The sequence below is a fragment of the Prionailurus bengalensis genome, chromosome D4 (genome assembly GCF_016509475.1).
Source record: "Prionailurus bengalensis isolate Pbe53 chromosome D4, Fcat_Pben_1.1_paternal_pri, whole genome shotgun sequence".
Classification (NCBI taxonomy): Eukaryota; Metazoa; Chordata; class Mammalia; order Carnivora; family Felidae; genus Prionailurus; species Prionailurus bengalensis.
The window spans coordinates 50,245,701-50,267,390 of NC_057359.1; the positions used below are offsets into that span (position 1 = coordinate 50,245,701).

A 21,690-nucleotide genomic window follows, 5' to 3' on the forward strand; every position below is an offset into this window, starting at 1 on the left:
TTTCTGTGATAATCTTTGTGTTTTCTAATAAAGTCAAATGGACACTAAGGAAATAGAAGGATTTGGGGATTGAGAAGAAAAAGACGTAAAATAAATCTGTGCTGATGGGACCAAATTATTTTTTTTGGATGTATAAGGGATTTTCTTATTAATTTTTAATTGAAGTATGGTTGACACATAATGTTACTTAGTGATTCAACAGCTCTATATGTTATGCAACGTTCACCACAAGTTACCATCACCATACAACACTATATCGATGCCATTGGCTATATTACTTATGCTGTACTTTTCATCCCTATGACTTATACATTCCATAACTAGAAACTTTGTATCTCGCACTCCCCTTCACCCATTTTTGCCCATCCCTCACCCTCTCCTCCCCAGCAACTGCTAGTTTGTTCTCTAAATAGAATTTTTTGTACATCTATAAGGATTACAAACTATGTTGAATAACTTTACCCTATTTAGTTCAGACCATGACCTGAGAAAAATTAATTGATGTTTTCCCCCTCAATATAGTAAGAGGAATATTACATGCTTGCTTTTGATTTCAGGAAGGAAAAACAAATTAGAAGTGTAGAAGAAGAAGTTGAACAGGAAAAGCAAGCAGCAGATGGCATTATCAAAAACATGTCTCCTGAAAAACAAGTCAAGTACACAGAAATGAAAACCACAAATGAGAAATTGTTGCAGGTAATACTAATCACTGTTCTGTGCCAAGCATACAGCAGTCTTGCTAATAAAAATATGGTCTGAAGATGGGCAGCATTGGCGTCCTGGAGATCTACTGATAAGAATATTTTAACAAGGTCTCCAGATAATTTTTATGGACATTTAAATTTGAGAAGCACTGATCTAGAAAACTTCATTAGCGTATGTTGCATAATGACCTAATCTGACTGTATTACTCATTTCTGTGCATCTTTCACTTTTGCATGGTACAAAGATTCATGAAAACACTTGTTTTTTTAAATGAACTGTAAATGGAAATAATAAAAACTCTCATATACCAGAGCCATATAGATATTTACTCTCTTTCCTGCCTAATAAGCAGCACCTAATAAGCATCTCTTTTACCGTGCCCTTGATTTGAACATCTCTTGCTTCCTAATCATGGTGTTTAAATAAAAATTTGGGGGCCTGCTGAGGGCTCATTGAGAATTCTCCCAACATTCAGTTATGGTGGTGACTTAGATTAGCAAGTTAGTGCCTTTACATGCCTATATATCCGTTAACCCAACAGTTCACAGAGAATTAGTCCTCATGAATGCCAGTAATGAATACAGTTTCTCAAATATTACTTGACTGACTATTTTTTAAAGTTCATTTATTTATTTGGTGGGGAGGCGGAGAGAGAGAGAGAATCCCAAGCCAGCTCTATGCTTAGCACAGAGGGGGCTGCTGGCTCCATCTAATAACTGTGAGATCCTGACCTGAGCTGATATCAAGAGTCAGATGCTCAACCGGCTGAGCCACTCATCCACCCACTTCACCAACAATTTAATATAACTTTTTATTCAGGATTTATAACATAAAATGAAACACTGAAGAAAAGACTATTACAGAAATGCCAAAATACCATGAAAATGTACTTAATCTTGCACAGCTGTTTTTGAATAAGTAATCAGCTCGAAAGTCTTGTCCCTAGGAGTGAGCCATGTATATTATGTGTTGGCTCTAAAAGAAATTAGACAAAATATATGAAAACATAGTTAAGAAATCAAAATTAAAAATCATGACTTTAAACAATGACATCATTAATTTGAAGGCTTCTGATATTTAATATTCTTGAAACACAATGATGATTCACTGTATAAAGGGCTAGCTACCTTTGACAAGCTCATAAGGTATTTTTAAAGGTAGATCATGGCATAGTTTTTAGGAGTAATGAAAGAAATTAACAAAAATACAAATAATGTTAATAAATTCTAGTCATATAGCAAGATATGAGTTGAATATGTTTACAAAACCACAATCATATTTGCCACAACCACATTTGAAATGTTGAGAAACAGATTATTCTAAATATAACTTGCATATATATTTGCTTTTTTCCTTTTTCTTAGGAATTAGATACACTTCAGCAACAACTAGACTCACTGAACATGAAAAAAGAGAGCTTGGAAGCTGTACGTATAAAATCAAATAAAGGTTCTTATATTACTCAGCTACAAAAGATAATTCAGCTAAATATATTAATGGAACTCATTCAAGGACATATTTATTTAGCAGTTTACTAAGAGGAGTATAATTTTTTTCCCATTCATCACCACAAATATCCTAGTTTGTTAAGAAATTAGATTCAGTTATTGAGTACCTACTGTGTGCAAAAGGAATCATTCTGCCTTGCTGAGGCATGTAAAATCTAATGGTAAGTTAAAGACATGTGAAGAAAGAGTCTAATAAAAGTGAAAAGGGAGAGAGATTAGTTCATCACTTTAAAGATGTAAATGCTTGCATTTGTTATTTGTTTATTTAAAGTAGTTTTAATTTAAAAAGCACGAGTTTTTTAATGAAAAATTTTTTTATTCAAAAAATTATTTTTTATTCAAAACAGTTGAATAAAAGTGAAAATGCCTGTTTTTTCCCCTCTTTCTAGACAGAAGTACTTTGTATTTTTTGAGTGTTTACTATGTGCTTTTTTTGAGCTCTTTACAAAGATCACCAGCATTGTTGTTTAATCTTTACAACAATCTCATAATCTTATCTTGGTTTTATTGTTATGGAAAACCTCAAGTGGGATTCACACTTCATATGCAGCTTGATTTGTTTTTTTTTTCACTTAACATTCTCTCTTGAATTCTATTCACCTCAGCTATTATTGTAAATTATTATTGTAAATTATTGTAATTATTGTTGTAAATCATTATTGTAAATTATTGCACTGTGTTATATTGTATAACTATAACATAGCCTTGTAGATGAATAGGTTGTTTATAGTTTTTTGTATTATAAACAGTGCTGCAGTAAAAACATGCATTTTATGCAGTTATGTAAATATGTCTTAAGATAAATTTCTTGCAGTGGGTCAAAGGATACACACTTCTACAATGTCAGGTTGCCAAATTGCCTTCCAAAGAGCTGGTTCCATTTTCTACTTCTAGATTCAATGTTTGAGAGTGCCTATTTTCACCTGCACTCATTAATGGCAAGCATTATCCACTTTTTCCATTTTTGCTGGTTTAATGGGTAAAAATTTCTATCTTGTTTTGATTTTCATTTGTTTATGCATGAAATTGAGTATTTCTTTATATATTTATTGGCCAATGTATTTCTTTTTCTGTGAACTACCTTTTCATGTCCTTTACACTTCAGTATACTGTCTGTACCTCAAACCTTGCCTGCCTTTCCTGATTTCCTATGGATTCCAGTAGGTATCATGATAATAGGATTGGGAACACTTGTAGATTGACAAGATTACTGTCTTGCAAAAAGAATTAAGCATGAGTATTTTGTAATTCTTTTGGAAATTTACTGTTGAAAAAGTAGTTTGCTTAAAATGTTAAGATGGTTTTCTATATCTGATTGTCCTCATGTGGGTATATATAATTTTTATTTTTTTGCATCTCTATGGTAACAGATCTCTATAAGCTTCAAAGAATAAGGGCCATATTAAGTATTAATACAGCTGCCCTACAGAATTCCTCACTATCTGTTTTAGGGTATGTAGGGAATGTCAGGTCTTATTTCACTTGGCAAATTTAGTTTCTGCAGGAAGAGGTATAAGCTATATTTTTGGACTTAGTGTTTATATTGCTGCTACTTTTTGGAATCAGAACATGTATGAGTAAGATAACATGAAATTTTATAAAACTTACAGTATTCCCAAATCAGGAAAAGTATAAGTTACTAATTTTATTTAACTTTTGCCAGATTCCTTCTATTTTTTATTTGGACTTGTTCTTCAAGAAAACATTGTGTCAGATATCATTTAACTCGTATTTGTTGAATATCTACTGTGTGTTCACTACTATGCTAAGTATTACTTGTTCATTTCACCAGAATGTAAAAAACATAGGTGAAGAATCAACATGAGTTTTATTCAGGAACGGTTTTATTGAGATACAATTTGAAGAGATTTTTAGGATGATTAAGCAAAAGGAAGGGGGAGATGCGCCTGGGTGGCTCAGTCGAGCATCTGGCTTTGGCTCAGGTCATGATCTCACAGTCCGTGAGTTTGAGCCCCGCGTCAGGCTCTGTGCTGACTGCTCGGAGCCTGGAGCCTGCTTCAGATTCTGTCTCCCTCTCTCAGACCCTCCCTCGTTCATGCTCTGTCTTTCTCTGTCTCAAAAACAAATGAACATTTAAAAAATAAATAAATAAATAAAGGAAGGGGGAGATAGCTATGAAAAAGGGTATCTCAAGATAACCTGTATTTCTTCTATCTGTATTTTATTATCGTGCTGTTTGACCTGAAGCTAATCGATTAATTGAGCTGTATATATGCTTTTTTTTATTGGCTCTGAGATCAAGAGCTGAGAGCTGAGATCAAGAGTCAGACGCTTAATCAACTGAGCCACCTAGGCACCCCTGCTTTTTTTTTTTTCTTTCAAGATTTTATTTTTAAGTAATCTCTGCACACAGTGTGGTCCCTACTTACAATCCTGAGATCAAGAGTCGCATTCTTCACCAACTGAGCCAGCCAGGCACTTCTATAAGATGCTTTTTTAATAGACTTTCAAACATTTCCTCTTACATGCTTTTTCCTTCTCTTTGGCTTCCAAAAAAGAGGTCTTTCATCTTAAACATTTGGTCTTGTTCATGCTGTGGGCCTGGTTTCAGATATCATCATTAACTTTTATTTTTGTTAACTTAGAAAATTATTTAGATTTAGATCCTCTGTCTTTTCATCTGTAAAACAGAGATAATAGTATTATCTGATAGAGTTGCTTTGAGTATTAGAGATAGTGTCTAAAGAACATGGAATATAGTGCCTGGCACAGGCACTTGCTCAATAAATAACAGCTCCAAATGTCATTTTCCCCCTCATCCTCATCACTGTCAACATCCCTACCTCTTTTGGTTATCTAAAAATTATCACAGCCCTTAATTTCTCTTTGTGAACAGTGGAATAGTGGTGAATATACAAGACTATCCTATGTATGTGTATTAATTTCCTAACACTGCTGTAATAAATCCACACCAACTGGGTGGCTTAAAACAACAAATTTTCTCACCATTCTAGAGCCCAGAAATCTAAAATCAAGGTATCAGCAGAGCCATGTTCCCTCTGAGATACTGTTAGAATCCTTCCTTGCCTCTTCCTAGCTCCTGGTGGTGGCTATCAATCCTGGGTAGTCGTTCCTTTATTTTAGCTGCATCACTCGTCTCTGCCTGTGTCATCACATGGCACTCTCCTTCTTTGTCTCTGTACATCTTCTCATATGGACACCATTCACACTGGACTAGGGTCTATCCTAATGACCTCATCTTAACTGGAATAAATCTATGAGTGCTCTCTTTTACAAATTAGGTCATATTCATGGTACTGGAGATTAGGACTTCAACATATCTTTGGGTGACAAAGTTCAACTTGTAATATTGTAGTAGAATATATATGACTAGCCAGGAGAAAATATCTTCCCTCTAGAGATCAGGTCTTTGGACTTCCAAATGAATGTTGTGGTTTAAGTTGTACATACATTGTGACAATTTCTTAATTATCTTCCCAATGGTAGAGATGTCTGTCTTTGTTCAGGCGTTATATTTACAAGATAAAATAAACCACCATCTTCTTGTGAATTTTAAACTGAAAATGGCTTATGAAGGAAAAAGTTTATTTTTATTCTTCCAATTTACAAATGTGCTTTGTAGCATTATTGAGTAGTATAGATATTGGATATCTCTATTTGAACATGCTGATGGCTTAAATTTGTCCTAATTCTTATAAACTAAAACCTACTTGAGAGTAGTTTTTATAAAATGCAATTAAATTTTTCTTCTTTTTGTGCTCACTAGGAAATAGCACACTCCCAGGTTAAACAGGAGGCTGTATTGCTGCATGAAAAACTTTATGAGTTGGAGTCCCATCGAGACCAAATGATTGCTGAAGACAAAAGCATGGGATCTCCGATGGAAGAGAGAGAGAGATTACTTAAGCAGGTAGAAAAAACAAAAATACTTTACTATGTTAAGATTTGTTAAGTATTCTGATTATTTTATTTAAGGCATATATATTGAACCGAAAGCCAGTAAGTTTATTGTCTTCAAAAACAGTGAAAAGTGAGTTTCATCTAAATTAAGATTAACTGGGGTGCCGGGGTGGCTCAGTCAGTTAAGCGTCCAGCTGTTGATCTTGGCTCAGGTCATGATCTCACAGTTTGTGAATTTGAACCCTCCACCTGGCTTTGTACTGACAGTGTAGAGCCTCCTTGGGATTCTCTCTCTCCCTCTCTTTCTGCGACCCTCCCATCCCTGCTCACTCTCCCTCTCTCAAAATAAATAAATAAACATTAAAAAATAAATAAATAATGATGAACTATTTGACCAAGAAAATCTAGGTGCAAGTCATTTTTCACATAAGCTGTTTCTTGACTTAAATCCTAATTTTACATGGCTCTTGTGCACATTTTGGCCATTTTTCATGTTTTGGATCCATATAAGAAAACTGAAAGTCTTCTTTATTGGTCCATAAATAATTAGATGATCTTATTGAAGATCTGTTCCTTTATTTGTTTGGGGCCTAATATTTAGAAAACAAAATGCCCCAAGGCTAATGAATTTTATGGTGATTATTATCAGTGTCTCTGTGAAGTGAATGGAGTTAAAATGTACTATGAAATCGCAGTATGTCACCAGGTTGTGTCACATGTATTCATTAGCTTTCTTATTACCCCAAAGCTAGTTTTAATCTAGCACTAAGTTATAATTAACCTGTTGTTTATCCTGAGACACCCTAACTATAGGGCTCCTGGAGCACTGCATATATATTTGGGAACAGCACCCATTAGGAACCTACAGATGAGACTCCTCTGTGGGATTAGGTTGAGCCCAAATGGTTTGGATGAACCTTAGGGATCAACTCAGGAACTATTTAAGTGTTAGAATCATTCCAGAAAGGTATTAAAATCTAGAATCTCTGAAGTTCCTCGGAAAGAAATCATTGGACGCAGGGGGGGGAGAATGTGATCTTGGGATAGGATTGCCAGATGAAATACACAACAACCAGTTAAATTTTAATTTCATATAAACAATGAATAATTGTTTATAATATATGTATTATAATATATGTGTGTGTGTGCGTGTGTGTACACACACACATATATTAATCATGGTAAATACGTGCCCTGAAAGTTATTATTTATCTGAAATTCAAATGTAATAGAGATCATGAAATCTGGCAACCCTGCCTTGTGTGGGTGTGGGTGAGGGGCTAAGGAAAGACAGTCTCAGAAAGCCTGGATATTTATGTAAACTGATCTAGGCCTGAAGACACAACAGCCTCATGGTGCCAAACAGATAGGTATAGATGTATCAGTCATCACCCTTGCTTTGAGAAAAAAGGGAAAATCTGAGAGTAGTTTCTTAATAATGTGTGTGTGTGTGTGTGTATACATAATTATAAAATTTTTATATATAAAAATATATATATTTTTTGACTTCAAAGGTTGAATTTTAAGAAATAGATTTCAAGAAAGAGACTACATTTGACATGTTTGTACAACATACCTTAGAAGGAAATTCTCTTTAAGATAGCCTAATGATAAGTAACTCTTTAAGTACTATTTTGTTTATATGCTTTTATAGGTTAAAGAAGATAATCAGGAAATAGCCAGCATGGAGCGACAGTAAGTACATTTATAATATGACACACTACATCCATTTCACATGTTTTAAATTTCATTCTAAATGTGCAATAGGTACATATTGTTAGTTATTATTTTCTATGTTTCACACTGATAATACTGATGTAATGTTCAATCTTATTTAGAGATTTAAATATTTCTTTTAATATTTAGTTAAGAGCCATTGGATAGCATAATTATTTTTTAAAAACAGCTCTATTAAGATATGATACATACAGGGGCGCCTAGGTGGCTCAGTCGCTTAAGCACCCAACTTCAGCTCAGGTCATGATCTTACAGTTGGTGGCTTTGAGCCCTGCATTGGGCTCTCTGCTGTCAGCATAGAACCTGCTTCAGATCCTCTGTCCCCCTCTGTCACTGCCCCTCCCCCACTCACATGTGCTCTCTTTCAAAAAAAGCCATTAAAATATATATATATATATATATTCCTTAGCATACAATTCACATTTAAAGTATACAATTCAAAGGTTTTTAATATATTCAGAATTGTGCAATCATTACATCAGTAAGATCCAACACCCCTTTCCTCACCCCCCTCATCCACCACTCCCAGCCCTAGTCTACCATTCTACTTTATGTTGCTGTAGTTTGGCCTATTTTGGATATTCTGTACACATGGAATCATATTGTATGTGGTTCTGTGTGGCTAGATTCTTTCACTTAGCATAATGTCTTCAAGGTTCATCTGTGTGGTAGTATGTATCAGTATATAATTTCTTTTATTTTCTTTTCTCTTCTTTTTTTTTTTTTTTTTTTTTTTTTGCCAAATAATATTCCATTGTGTGAGTATGCCATATTTATCCATTTATCAGTCGATGGGTATTTGGATTGTTTCCAGTTTTGGGCTATGATGGATCATGCTGGCATGAACACTGATGTATATATGTTTTCACTTTTCTTGGGTTTATACTGAGGAATAAAATTGCTGGCCTATATAGTAACTCTAGGATCAGCCAGACTATCTTCCAAGAAGCTGCACCATTTTACATTTATACCAGCGGTATATGAGCATTCCAGTTTCTCCAATCCTCACCAACACTTGTTATTATCTGTTTGTTTGTTTTTTAATTCTAGCCATCCTAATGGGTAGAAAGTGGTATCTCATTATGGTTTTGATTTGCATTTCCCTAATGACTGATGTTTATTGACCATGTCTATATCTTCTTTAGAGAAATGTCTGTTCATATCCTTTGCCAATTTTTTAAAAATGCTTATTTATTTATTTATTTTGAGAAAGAGAAAGTGAGCACGAGCCAGGGAGGGGCAGAGAGAGAGGCAGAGAGAGAATCCCAAGCAGGCTCCATGCTGCCAGTGCAGAGCCTGATGTGGGGCTGGAACTCAAGAACCATGGGATCATGGCCTGAGCTGAAATCAAGAGCTGGATACTTCCCAACCCAGCTACCCCCTTTGCCCATTTTTTAATTGGATTATTTATCTTTTTATTAATGAATTGTTAAGAAGTCTTTATATATTCTAGAGACCTGTCTCTTATCAGATAAATCATTGTGAAGTTTTTCTACCATTCTGTTGGTTGTCTTTTCATTCTCTTAGTGGTGTCCTTTGAAGAGCAAAAGTTTTAGATTTTGATAATGTCTAGTTTATTTTTTATTTTGTTGCTTGTGGTTTTGGTGTCCTATCTAAGAAACCAATGCCTAATCCAAAGTCATGAAGATCTATGCTGATGATTTATTTTAAGAATTTTACAGTTTAGCTCTTATGTTTAGATCTATGATTCATTTTAAGTAAACTTTTGTATATGGTATGAGGTAGGGTCCAGTTTTATTCTTTTGTTTGTGCTTATCCATTTGTCCCAGCAACATTTGTTGAAATATTCTTTCAATAAATATTATTCAATATTATTTCCCCATTTAATTATTTTTTCACCTTTGTCAAAAACCAGTTGTGTATCAATACAGGGGGTCCCATTTCTGGACTCTCAGTTTTATTCCATTGCTGTATATGTCTTCCTTTAGTCCAGTACCACATTGTGTTAATTATTGTAGCTTTGTAATAAGTACAAATGCTGTTTGTTAAAAATTTTAACCTATATAATTGTCAGTCAGCAGTAAATTTTTTATTATTCTCTAATTTTTGAGACTAATTTGTCAACTTAGTTCAGTTTTTATATACCTACAAAAAGAAGGTTGCTAAAAATTTTTCACTTTAATATCACAAGTCAAACTCAAGAAAAGGATGGGGGAAAGGTCTGCTATTGAAATCAGGCAACCTAACTTTCTCAGAATATACTTCTATTCTAAATATGAATCCTATAAAAAGATCTGGAAAAGATTTTTCTCTCTATAGTATTGTCTTCAGAATAGGGCATATTATTTATAGATTTTATTTATGCAACTTAGAAAAGATTTCCTAACATCATTAAATTTTTATTTAATGTTTTAATTTATTTTTAATGTTTTTACTGGATATCTAAATTATCTGTCAAATTTATTTTTTTTTAAGTTTATCTTGGGGAGGGGGGAGGGGCAGAGAGAGAGAGAGAGAGAGAGAGAGAGAGAGAAGAGAATCCCAAGCAGGCTCCGTGCTGTCAACATGGAGCACAAAGCAGGGCTCAAACTTAAGAACCATGAGATCGTGACCTGAGCCGAAATCAAGAGTCAGATGCTTAACCAACTGAGCCATCCAGGCATCCTTCTTATATAACTTTATTAAATAATATTTTCAACAGGTTAACAGATATAAAAGAAAAAATAAAGCAATTTAATGAAGAAATTAGACAACTGGACATGGATTTAGAAGAACACCAAGGTAATTTTTCTGGTATTTTTATAATGTGTGATAGCAGGTATATAGCAGTATTGATATAGTATTGCCCTGGACTTCAGGGACTATTTACGTGGGATTTAATATTTAATTCTGTATTATATCTCTAACATTACTAAAATGCTGAACTATACTATAATAGTAAATATAATTAATATTAAATTGTGTAAGTTGACTAAAAACTTGAAATAAAGTGGTTATATAATGACAAGAATTTATTTTGTTTTGCAAAGCAGTTTTTTTTTTTAATATTTTTATCTATTTTTGAGAGAGAGAGAGACAGAGCACAAGCAGGGGAGGGACAGAGAGAGAGGGAGACACAGAATCCAAAGCAGGCTCCAGGCTCTGAGCTGTCACCACAGAGGCCGACATGGGGCCCGAACTCGTGAACCACGAGGTCATGACCTGAGCCGAAGTCAGACGCTTAACTGACTGAGCCACCCAGGCACCCCAGTTTTTTTAAAAAAATGAAATAAAATGGTTTAAAGTTATTACAGATTTCTAATTTATACCTTCTTAATGTGGTCAGCTATCAATCAACTGGGGTAGCTGGTAGAATTAGGAGGAGAGAGAGGATCAAGTCCCAAACAGAAAGAATTAATTTCTTAGGGGTCCCTGTAATGAGGTAGCAAGTACTGATCTGATCCTTTCCCTGCTTCCCCCAGCTGTGGGATATGAAGGGCCAAAGGGACTAGAACCCTTGTGGGAGCCTGGGGTATGAACATGTAGGGATTGGAGAGTTATAGTATATGTGTGGTTATATTATTTATATTTTTTCTTGATGTGTGAATAATAGCATTAGCTACTATTGATTGCTTACTTACCTGGATTGGGTACTATGTGATCTTTTCAAGAACCATTGAAGCCTTGTAAGCCCTTTTATACTTGTTGAAGCCCAGAGAAATTACTCAAATTCCCACAGCTAGGAAGGGGTAAAGTCTAGGTTTAGACCAAGTTTTCTTTGATCCCAAAGTTTTATTCTATTGTCCAAGTCTAATCAGTGCTACATTTGTGAAGTAAAAATATTCCTATGAAATGCTTAGTTTTATTTACATATGGCTACTAGTAATGGCTTCAAGTAAGACATTTAGGCATATTAGGCATATAAGGCAGACAAACTTTAAGTTCCAGTTAACAGATAAACCTTTCTGAGCTTAAATTTTCTCATCTGCAAAGTGAATATGAGTCATTCCTCACTAAGTTTATGAATACTAAATGGTATATATGACAAGGTAAGCTCCAAATAAATTGTTAAAACTAAGGTCATACTATCTTCCTTACTAAATCATTTTATTGCTTTTAATTTATGTAGATCTAGTATTCTAGATTTTTTTATTAATAGCTTATTCTGAGAAATCTGATAATGTTCTTGATTTTAGATGCTTTATAGGAAACTTTCTAAACAATTTTCCTCTTCCTACGTTTAAACTTCTAACAACACTCAATTTATTTTTCCAGTAAAGTAATTCATTTTAAGGGTAACTATTAATTGCTAGTTCTAAGTTAAGTAGAATGTTTTGAATTTTGGCTTCTATTTTCCTTTTTGTTTTCTAACCTTCTTTGTCTTTTTTGATTAATGTGGAAAAAGACAATCTATAATGTAATAGTAACAAAAAAGTGTTAAAGTTATCTATAAAAATATATGTGTTACATAAATATTATGTACATATGTATGTTCGTATATATATTAACACATTAATTTTTTGTTCTTGTGCTATACTGTGAACATAAATTATGGGTGCAGTAGCACAGGGGGGTTTTGTTAGAAGGTTATGTGTTAGCTCAGGACTTCATTATTTCTCGTCTGACCTTTTGCAGTAGCCTTCTAACTGGTTGCCCCATCTCCAGTCTTGCTCTTTCTTGGTTGATCTACCACAATGTTGCTAAAGTGACCTGAAGTAAAATTGATTCTCTGTCATTCTCCTGCTTAACAGTGGTTCCCCATGACCTATGGGAGAAAAGGTTTAAGAATCTTTGCATGGCATTATAGTCCCTCTGCAATCTGATTTGTTTGTTGTCAGTCTCCTCTCCTCCTCATCATTTATGTCCTTACATTCTAATAATAATCTCCTTACAGTACCCTGCACTTCACCCCCTTTACCATAAATCAGACTCAGTCCTTTTCTCCTACTATTTATTCCCTTGTCTTGAATGTTCTTTTCCCTGTTATTTACTTACTAACTTCTCATCTTTAAAATCTACCTCAGGTATCCTTTCATCTAGCATAATAACCCTAACCTCCCTCCCTGACCTATATCAGGGCTGGACTAAGACACACACACCCCTGTATCAGAGCATACTGTGCATAAATATATCACTGTATTGACCATACTATATTACCACTATGTCCTTGGATGTTTGTCTTTTCCTTTAGGCTGTACATCCTCAAAGGATGCAGACTGTGTCTTATTCACTCTGGTAACCTCTTTCATCAACATGGTGTCTGGGAAAATAAACAATAAATGTTTGTGGAATGAATGAAACAGTGATGTACTTTAGCAGGGAAAGATTTGAGAATGAACTGAAGGTGAAAATTGAGCTCTGTCACTTCTTTGGGCCCTCTAGTTCTTAGGATGTACATATGCACTCTTTTCCAGAGACAGTTTGATTGGTTAGCAAAGGTTTTATTACTTTCTGGAAGATTCCTACCTTGGATTCATTATTTATTACCAGTAAAGTGATGGGGTCTTACCTTTATCTGCATTCTCACAGTCCCTTGACTGAAGACTGTAGATAATCCGCTTCTTAAGGTGTAGAGGATAATCAAGTTATTTTGGCTTTCCAATTCATGCTTTTTCCTGCCCCAGGCTTTGTTTCTCTGGCCATTTTACTAATTTCACAGTTGCTACCTTAGGGTGCCTTTGTATAATCCACCTAAGGCCACCATTTTGCCTTGTAGTGGTTCTGGTTAAAAGAGCATATAAACCATAAATAATGTTAATAATATATATCTCACTATGTTAGTAGTTGCTTCATCCTTTCAGTTTTGCATAATTCATTTTAAATTCACAGGCATCCTTGGATACTGTGTTAGGTGTAGTCGTGTTCTCTGCTCAGTATTAACAGTGGCCCTGTAATCCAGTATCTTCCATAAGTGCATTATATTTATTTATTTTGACAAGTCCTTATAGTTATACCATGTCAGAAGTTACTTTGAATAGTTATGTTTCAAAGTTAACTTAGTAAAATAAATTAACAGTTATTTGACTATCCTATGAAAACCTTCATTATTCAGATGCTGAGTTATCCTCATAGTACACTTGGACTTTTGACCAATTCTTTTTTTTTTTTTTTTTTAACATTTATTTATTATTGAGAGACAGAGCATGAGCATGGGAGGGGCAGAGAAATGGGGAGACACAGAATCTGAAGCAGGCTCCAGGCTCTGAGCTGTCAGCACAGAGCCCAATGCAGGGCTCGAATTTATAAACCGTGAGATCATGACCTGAGCCAAAGTTGGATGCTTAACTGACTGAGCCACCCAGGTGCCCCTGGACTTTTGACCACTTCTAGAAAGGCTTCTTTGCTCTCACATCTTTACTTCATCTTTGTAAGTGATTTAAAAAAATAATAAATCTCATAAAGAAAATTTCAATATAGTAAGATATCATTACTCTTTTTAAACTTCTGAGGGATTGAGTTTTATCATGTTAAATATTTATTAGACCTCACCCATACAGTGGTTTTACCTTATTGATGGAGCAGGTAATTTTGTTATATAGATTCTAAAAATATTTAGATTAAAATATATATACTGTACTGTAAGGAACTATTTATTATTTATACTAACTAGAAGCAATGAGAAATAGTTCTATTGAAAGTTGCTAACATGGTCAGAATTTGGGTACAAACTACATTTTTTTTACAGTTTTTTTTTTTAACATGTATTTATTATTGATAGAGACAGAGCGTGAGCATGGGAGGGGCGGAGAGAGAGGGAGACACAGATTCTAAAGCAGTCTTCAGGCTCTGAGCTGTCAGCACAGAGCCTGACGTGGGGCCCAAACTCACAAACCACGAGATCATGACCTGAGCCAAAGTCGGACGCTTAACTGACTGAGCCATCCAGGCTCCCCCAAACTACATCATTATTCAAGCAGAGCATGATTGGCAGATGCCATGCTACTTTTCAGAAAAGGCAGAACCCGTATGGATTTCTCCTTTCTCAGCTAAATGACAGCCGTTAAATATTTGGTTAATTGTGCTTTTTAAAGTATTGTTTCTGCCTTAAGCCAGCAGAAGAAGGGAAGTAATAAAGATTAGAGCAGAAATAAATGATATAGAAACAAAAAAAATCAGTAGAACAGATCAATGAAACCAGGAGCTAGTTCTTTGAAAAAATTCATAAAATTGATAAACCCCTCGCTAGACTTACCAAAAAGAAAAGAGACAGGACCCAAATAAGTAACATCATAAATGAGGAGAAATAACAACCAACACCAAAGAAATTCAAACAATTATAAGAGAATATTATGAAAAATTACATGCCAACAAATTGGACAATTTGGAAGAAGTGGATAAATTCCTAGACATGTATAAACTACCAAAACTTAAATAGACCAGTAACCAGCAAAATAATTGAATCAATAATTAAAAGTCTCCCAAAAAACAAAGTGCAGGGCCAGATGGCTTACCAGAGCAAGTCTACCAAACATTTAAAGAAAACTTAACACCTATTCTCAAACTATTCCAAAAATTAGAAATGAAAGGGAAATTTCCAGATTCATTCTATGAGGCCAGCATTACCCTGATTCCAAAATTAGACAGAGACTCCACTAAAAATCTCATTGCTGGGAGTTTTACCTTTAAAATTTTTTTTCTGTAGTTTTTGTTGAGTTTGGGAGAGGATTAGAGTTACTGTGCCTATTAAACCTGCCATCTTTATCAAGAAATTACCAGTTATAAACATGGCTTACTCAGAATTTTCTAGAGTTTTAATCACCTGAATGTACTTCATTTTACGGGGTGTGTGTGTGTGTGTTGCCTCAAATGACCATTCTCATGCTTTCATTAACTGTGCAATTATAGGAGGTTATCCCTTCCTAATTTTCAAAAAAAATTTCTTTAAAGTTACTTTATTTTATTTTTTATTTTTTTAACATTTATTTATCTTTGAGAGACAGAGAGAGATAGAGCATAAACAGGGGAGGAATAGAGAGAGAGGGAGACAGAATCCAAATCAGGCTCCAGGCTCTGAGCTGTCAGCACAGAGCCCGACGTGGGGTTCAAACTCACGGACCACAAGATCATAACCTGAGCTGAAGTCGGCCGCTTAACCAACTGAGCCACCCAGGCACCCCTAAAGTTATTTTAAAGACTCTAGTTAATTCATTTTTTAAAATTGTGTGCTTTATTTTTTTATAAAAATCTGATATATACTTAATGTGAAAAATTCAAGCAGTACAAAAGTGTATCAAGTAAAAAAAAGTCATCTCCTTTCTCCTTAGAGTCATCCCAGTCTTCAGAGGTGGTCATTATTTACAGTTTGGTGTCTATAGCCTTTTAGACTTTTTCTGTACATATATAAGTGTATGTATTTTAAGATGGAGTAATACAGGTTCTCTGAGGTTGAGTCTTTCATTTAACTATATATAATGTACCTTCTTCCATTTGAGGATATCTACTTCATTCTAAGAAGTATAGTATAGTGGTCAATGTCAGAGTTTTATTTTATTTTATTTTTTTCTTAAATTTTTTTTAACATTTTTTAATTTGTTTTTGAGACAGGGAGAGACAGAGCATGAACAGGGGAGGGTCAGAGAGAGGGAGACACAGAATCTGAAATAGGCTCCAGGCTCTGAGCTGTCAGCACAGAGCCCGATGCGGGGCTCGAACTCACGGACTGCAAGATCATGACCTGAGCTGAAGTTGGCCACTTAACCGACTGAGCCACCCAGGCTCCCCACAATGTCAGAGTTTTAAAGCCAGACCAAGAATGGTACCTGGCACATATTTATTACTCTCAACAATTGTTACCTGCTATCATCCTCTTTGTTACTATGGTTAAAGTATTCACTGGATCCACATTGACATTTAGATGATTTCTAATTTTTCACCGCCAAGAACAATGCTGCAGTAAATAACCTTGTTATATACATGTTCATTAGCTTGCGTATTTCCATATGATAAATTTCTAGAAGTGACATTTTAAATAGAATGTTACTTTTACAATTTCTATTATTTTTGTTTATTTCTTCCTGAAAAGATTGTGCTGTTTTATACAGCCAACAGCAGTATGTGAAAGTGCTTCCTCACCAGTGTTATTTATAAATTTCTTATTTTTTGTCAGTCAAGAGAATATACACTTTGATGGTTCACTGTTCTTAAAGGCCTGAATTTGTAGGACTACTATGATCCACAAGGTGGGGCTAATTTTCTGGATGTCTACTTACACAGACTAGGCTTGACAAATACTGTTGAAAAAGTACAGTCACATAAAAAAAAGTACAGTCACATATCTCTGCAAGAAGGATTCTTGGGCATTATTACTCACTACAAATTATTTCCTCATTTTTAGAGTTCAGTACCTTTCCAAAGATGGATTAGATTGTAAAACTAAATATGTGATTATTGATACAGCATATCACAGACATCTAAATATTGAACAGCTGCAATATAATAAATATGTATCATGGTAGAAGTATGCATAAAGTGCTGTAGAATCATTGCATTACTTTCCTAAACTCTAAATAAACTCATTGTGATTTACTCTATAATTTATATGCTTCTTTGAAGCATAGGATACTTTTTCATACGCAGGGTGCCATGGCCTAGTTTGGAAGCTTTTATTCTTTACTTATGTTAGATAATATAGAATTTATAAAGACAGGATAGTTCTATTTAAGAGCATAGGTTCTGCAGCCAAAATTCCTGTATTCAAATCTGAGCTGTGCCATTTTACTGGATGATCTTGGACATACTATCTGACCTTTCTATACCTTAGTTTCCTCTTTTTTAAAAAATTAATGAATAATTAATTGATCTAGTAGTTTCTTCATTTTTAAAATGGAGATGATAACAGTACCTCCTTACCACTTAGAGTCACTATGCATATTAAATGAATGGGTGTGTGTGTGTGTGTGTGTGTGTGTGTGTATGTAAGTAACTGACTCAAAATAGCATACAGTTATAAAAGTGCACATAATGTTAGTTAATGCTATTAATTTATAAACTGAAACTTGAGTAACTTTCCTGGAGATTTTCCCAAAACATATTTTGAGGAAAGTATTTTCCCTAGGATGTTTAAAATAACTGATTCAGTTTCAAAGTGGTTTATCCTCTGGTATCTGAGATGCCAAATGGCATTTATGCATTGCTGTTCTGTAGAGATTCAATATACATTCAATGAAGAAGAATGAATCATTGCTTATTTTTCAATTTGGAGATTGGGTAAGCTACATTTTGTATTTTTCATTAGAAGATGGTATCATTTCCAGATCAGGTACTTGAGTACTATCTGAAACTTGTCAGAAATAAAAATTCTTTGGCTTCACCTCAGACCTACTGAATGTGAAACACTGGGAATAGGGAATTTGTGTTTCAGCAAACCCTCCTGATGATTCTGATACATGCTAAAGTTTTATAACCACTTCTTGAGGAAATAATTAAGAACTTGTGTTTAGTACATTCTAAGGACTACTCATTACACCATCCAGTTTTATTGATATTACTCTGTTAAAACACATGTCTTTATAGTCCTTTTTCTCTTATTTATATTTTGAGGCTTTTTATAATAATTCAACTTTTACATATTTAGAGAATTTTTATTATATATTTTTAAAGTGCCTCCAGTGTGTAAAAATAGAATTATTTACTGCATAGCTGTAAGAAAACTTGCCTGCAAAAATTTAAAACATTTTGCAGAGAATGTATGGCTGATAAGTTGGATGAAGCCTGAAGCCAGAAGTTAGTTTAAAACATTAAACTTATATGGACTCATCTTCACGTACTAGTTTGGTAATATTTCATATGCTAGTTTATTACTTACTGCTACAATGATAGGTGAAAAGTAGGTGGGAAAGAGAGACTGAATATAAAAAGATGGAATTTAACAGGAACCCCAAACTAATTAAAATTTAAGTAGGAAAGGGGAAGAGAAAGTGTCCTGGCTTACTAAAATAGGTGAAAATGTTAGCAAAGATTTAGACAATAGTTTAGTATGAATTAATGTGCTATAGCCTCCCAAACAGCTGAAATCCTAGGTTGCATTAACAAAAAGGTGAATATATAGGGTATGGGAAGTAATAGTCTGCTACGAATCCTATATTTCTTGGCATTATACTTTAAAAGGGACAAAAAAAGAACTGGAACTCACTAAGAGTAGAATGAACAGAATGGTAGAGACTAAAACCATGCCACAGAAGGAAAATTCAAAGGTATTGACTACTCAAAGGTCCTGGGGAGACTTAGCTAGCCTCAGAAGGACCCCAAATACTAGAAAGGAAAGAATTTGGATATGTAAAAGTCCTTTGGGGTTTATTCATGGCCCACTTCTCTAATTTTATTTGTTAATTTTGTTGTTGTTTTGCTTGGTTAGTGTTTTTGATTGTTCATTTATTTGTTTGCTCTTTCCCCTCCAAAATCAGTAGGCCTGCCAATGTGGGGAACTTTAGGCCAGAAGAATCATTAGCGTATGCCTTGTTGTATATTGGTCAAGAGAGAATATGGAGGGGAAATGGTACTCAGACCTTCTTTAGGGGCAGAGCTACTTCTTGGAGAATAAAAATCAAGATGACTCTGTAAGCCTAGAGTCCAGAGAACATTTGATGGCAGAGAAGTAATAGAGTCAGATGAACGGATAGTGAGGACAAAGGCAATTGTGGTGGTTACTCAGCCCCTTGGTAGTGCAAGAAGAGCGTATCTCTCTTACTCCACTAGCTTTCTATAGCAGACACCGTCAAAAGACAATAATATGTCCTTTCTACAGTATACCAAGTCTTTTGTAATAGTCTATACCCATTTATTTTTTCCTCCAAGTGAGGGGGAAAAAGGCCTGAATTAATAGTTTATAATTTTGGGGTACTTGCATTGGTGGAGTATAAATGTCTTGAATGTAAAGGTCTTCTTCATCTCTATAATTTCTATATTACCTGTTAGAGTGCCTTGCTGATAGGATACTTCCTGAACTCTTTCACCTATCTACTTACCACAGGACTTCATATATACCTCAGTTAGAACACTTAGGTTCCATTGTAGCTTTTGGTTCTACATGTACACCTAATGTAGATTGTAATCCTTTCTATGATAGAGTTGTAACTATCTTGTTCATTTTGATTTGTAGCACCTGCTACAGTATCTAGCACATAGCAGGCATTCAGTAAATTTGAAGTAAATTATATAGAGCTATAATTACATCATATATTCAGAATTTGAGGATAACCCTAAAATAACCCTTATCAGCGTGCTGTTTTCCTACTCCTTTGGTCTCTTTAATCTTACTACTTAAGGTCCTTCTGCTTGCCTGCTTTGGCACCTCCAGGTAATATACTGATTAGCTTCCCGTATCTATGATCTTGAACTCTCCTTTAATAGTACAACTAAGGGTACATTTGGTAATAACTCCTGTATTTTACCCTACCTCAGGACTGCCCACATCTGTACATTGCCTATCATGGACAGCTCAAATATGAATCCTCCAACTGAGAAATCACAAAATAGAGGCGTTTACTAGTGCCCCAACCTCTTTTATTCCTAACAACAATGATAAGGGAGAAGGTTTTACAAAGCTTGGTAATCTGCTAAGCTATATGGGAGCTGCGTCCTTTCTAATCCAGCTGGCCAGCTGTATAGTTGGAGACACTGACCAGATATGTCTTCTAGCTCAATCTGATGACAGTTAAGAACAAGGATTTGAAAAGAGAAGGAGGAAATACTCTCCCAGGTTTCTGACTTGGATGATAAGTGTGTGGTGAAGGACTTCCAAACATAATAGGGAATACAGAGCGGTGCAGACTCTGAGAGGGAAGACTGATGAATTTAATTATTAATAAACTATTAGGATGTCTTGAAAGTACCCACATGAATATATCTAGTAAACAGTTGGATAAAACAATCTGAAAATTAGGGAAAAGGTCAGATTTGGGAGTTCTTAAACCACAAGAATGAGTACAATTTTCTTGGATGTAATGTAGCATTAGAAGTCAACTAAAGGCAGAAACCAGAATTTAAATAAGAAAGCGAAAGCCATGAAGAGAATACAGAAAGAATGATCTGAGAGTGAGAGAAATCAGAAGTTCCCACCCTAACAGTAACAAATAAGGGGAAAAAAATTGAAAGAAGGAAGAAAGTATCAATAGTGTCAAATATTACAGTGTAATATAAGAACTGGAAACTGCCCCCTTGGATTCGATAACTAAAGAATCATATAACCTTACGGAGAGAAGTTTCATTAGAATGGTAGAAGGAGAAGTCTCATTACATGTCTTGAGGTCTGATAGCAAGATGAGGAACTAGAAACAACATGTATAGGAGATTCTTTTAAGTAAGAAGAAAGATACGATGGTAGTTACATTTTTGTAAAGCATAGGATGCAGGCCTTCCTCCTAATTCTTTAATGCCTGACCAATCTCTGGCGCAACTTCTCAGTCAGGACTTTCTTAGAAACCTGGGCTATGGCAGGTTCAGCAGAAACTACCTTTTCTGCTACTTCACATGTTATGTAACATTTCCATGCATATACTCCTCCTGTGGAGGGTATTCCATCTCTAATTCTTTGTTCCCAACTCAAAAAACTATTGCCATAAGGTGAGTGAATGGTGATATTTATTTTAAGACTAATTTTAAAACATCGTATGCAAAGTTTGTTATTAATAACAAATTATCTCTCCCCTTCCCCTTAATAACCTATCATGCATCAATATGCTTTGAGACCATTGGTGATCATATGAACTCAGATAGCTGTTCAGTAAAGTTAATGCATCCAAAGCCTTAGTCTGAATGAACCCAATGTTTCCCATTGGTTCTCGGTGTTCACTGGCTGGAAATTAAGGACCACGGGGTATTTACTCTTCTTCAGGAGTGGAGTTCACTTTTAGCTTTTTATTGTCAATACTGTTTTGGGGGCCTTGACAAGATTTTCTCTGTATCAGGGCTCTCCTCAGTA

At 34.8% G+C, this 21,690-nt stretch overlaps 1 protein-coding gene across 2 annotated transcripts in view; it reads left to right on the forward strand.

Moving 5' to 3' along the window:
* IFT74 (intraflagellar transport 74) overlaps nt 1-21,690 on the forward strand; it is an 88,661-nt gene that overhangs the window by 41,938 nt on the left and 25,033 nt on the right. For both annotated transcript variants that reach the window (XM_043567178.1, XM_043567179.1), the window contains exons 9-13: nt 558-696; nt 2,070-2,132; nt 5,962-6,105; nt 7,750-7,790; nt 10,495-10,574. In XM_043567178.1, the coding sequence (XP_043423113.1) occupies nt 558-696; nt 2,070-2,132; nt 5,962-6,105; nt 7,750-7,790; nt 10,495-10,574 (467 nt within the window). The remainder of the gene's footprint in view (nt 1-557; nt 697-2,069; nt 2,133-5,961; nt 6,106-7,749; nt 7,791-10,494; nt 10,575-21,690) is intronic.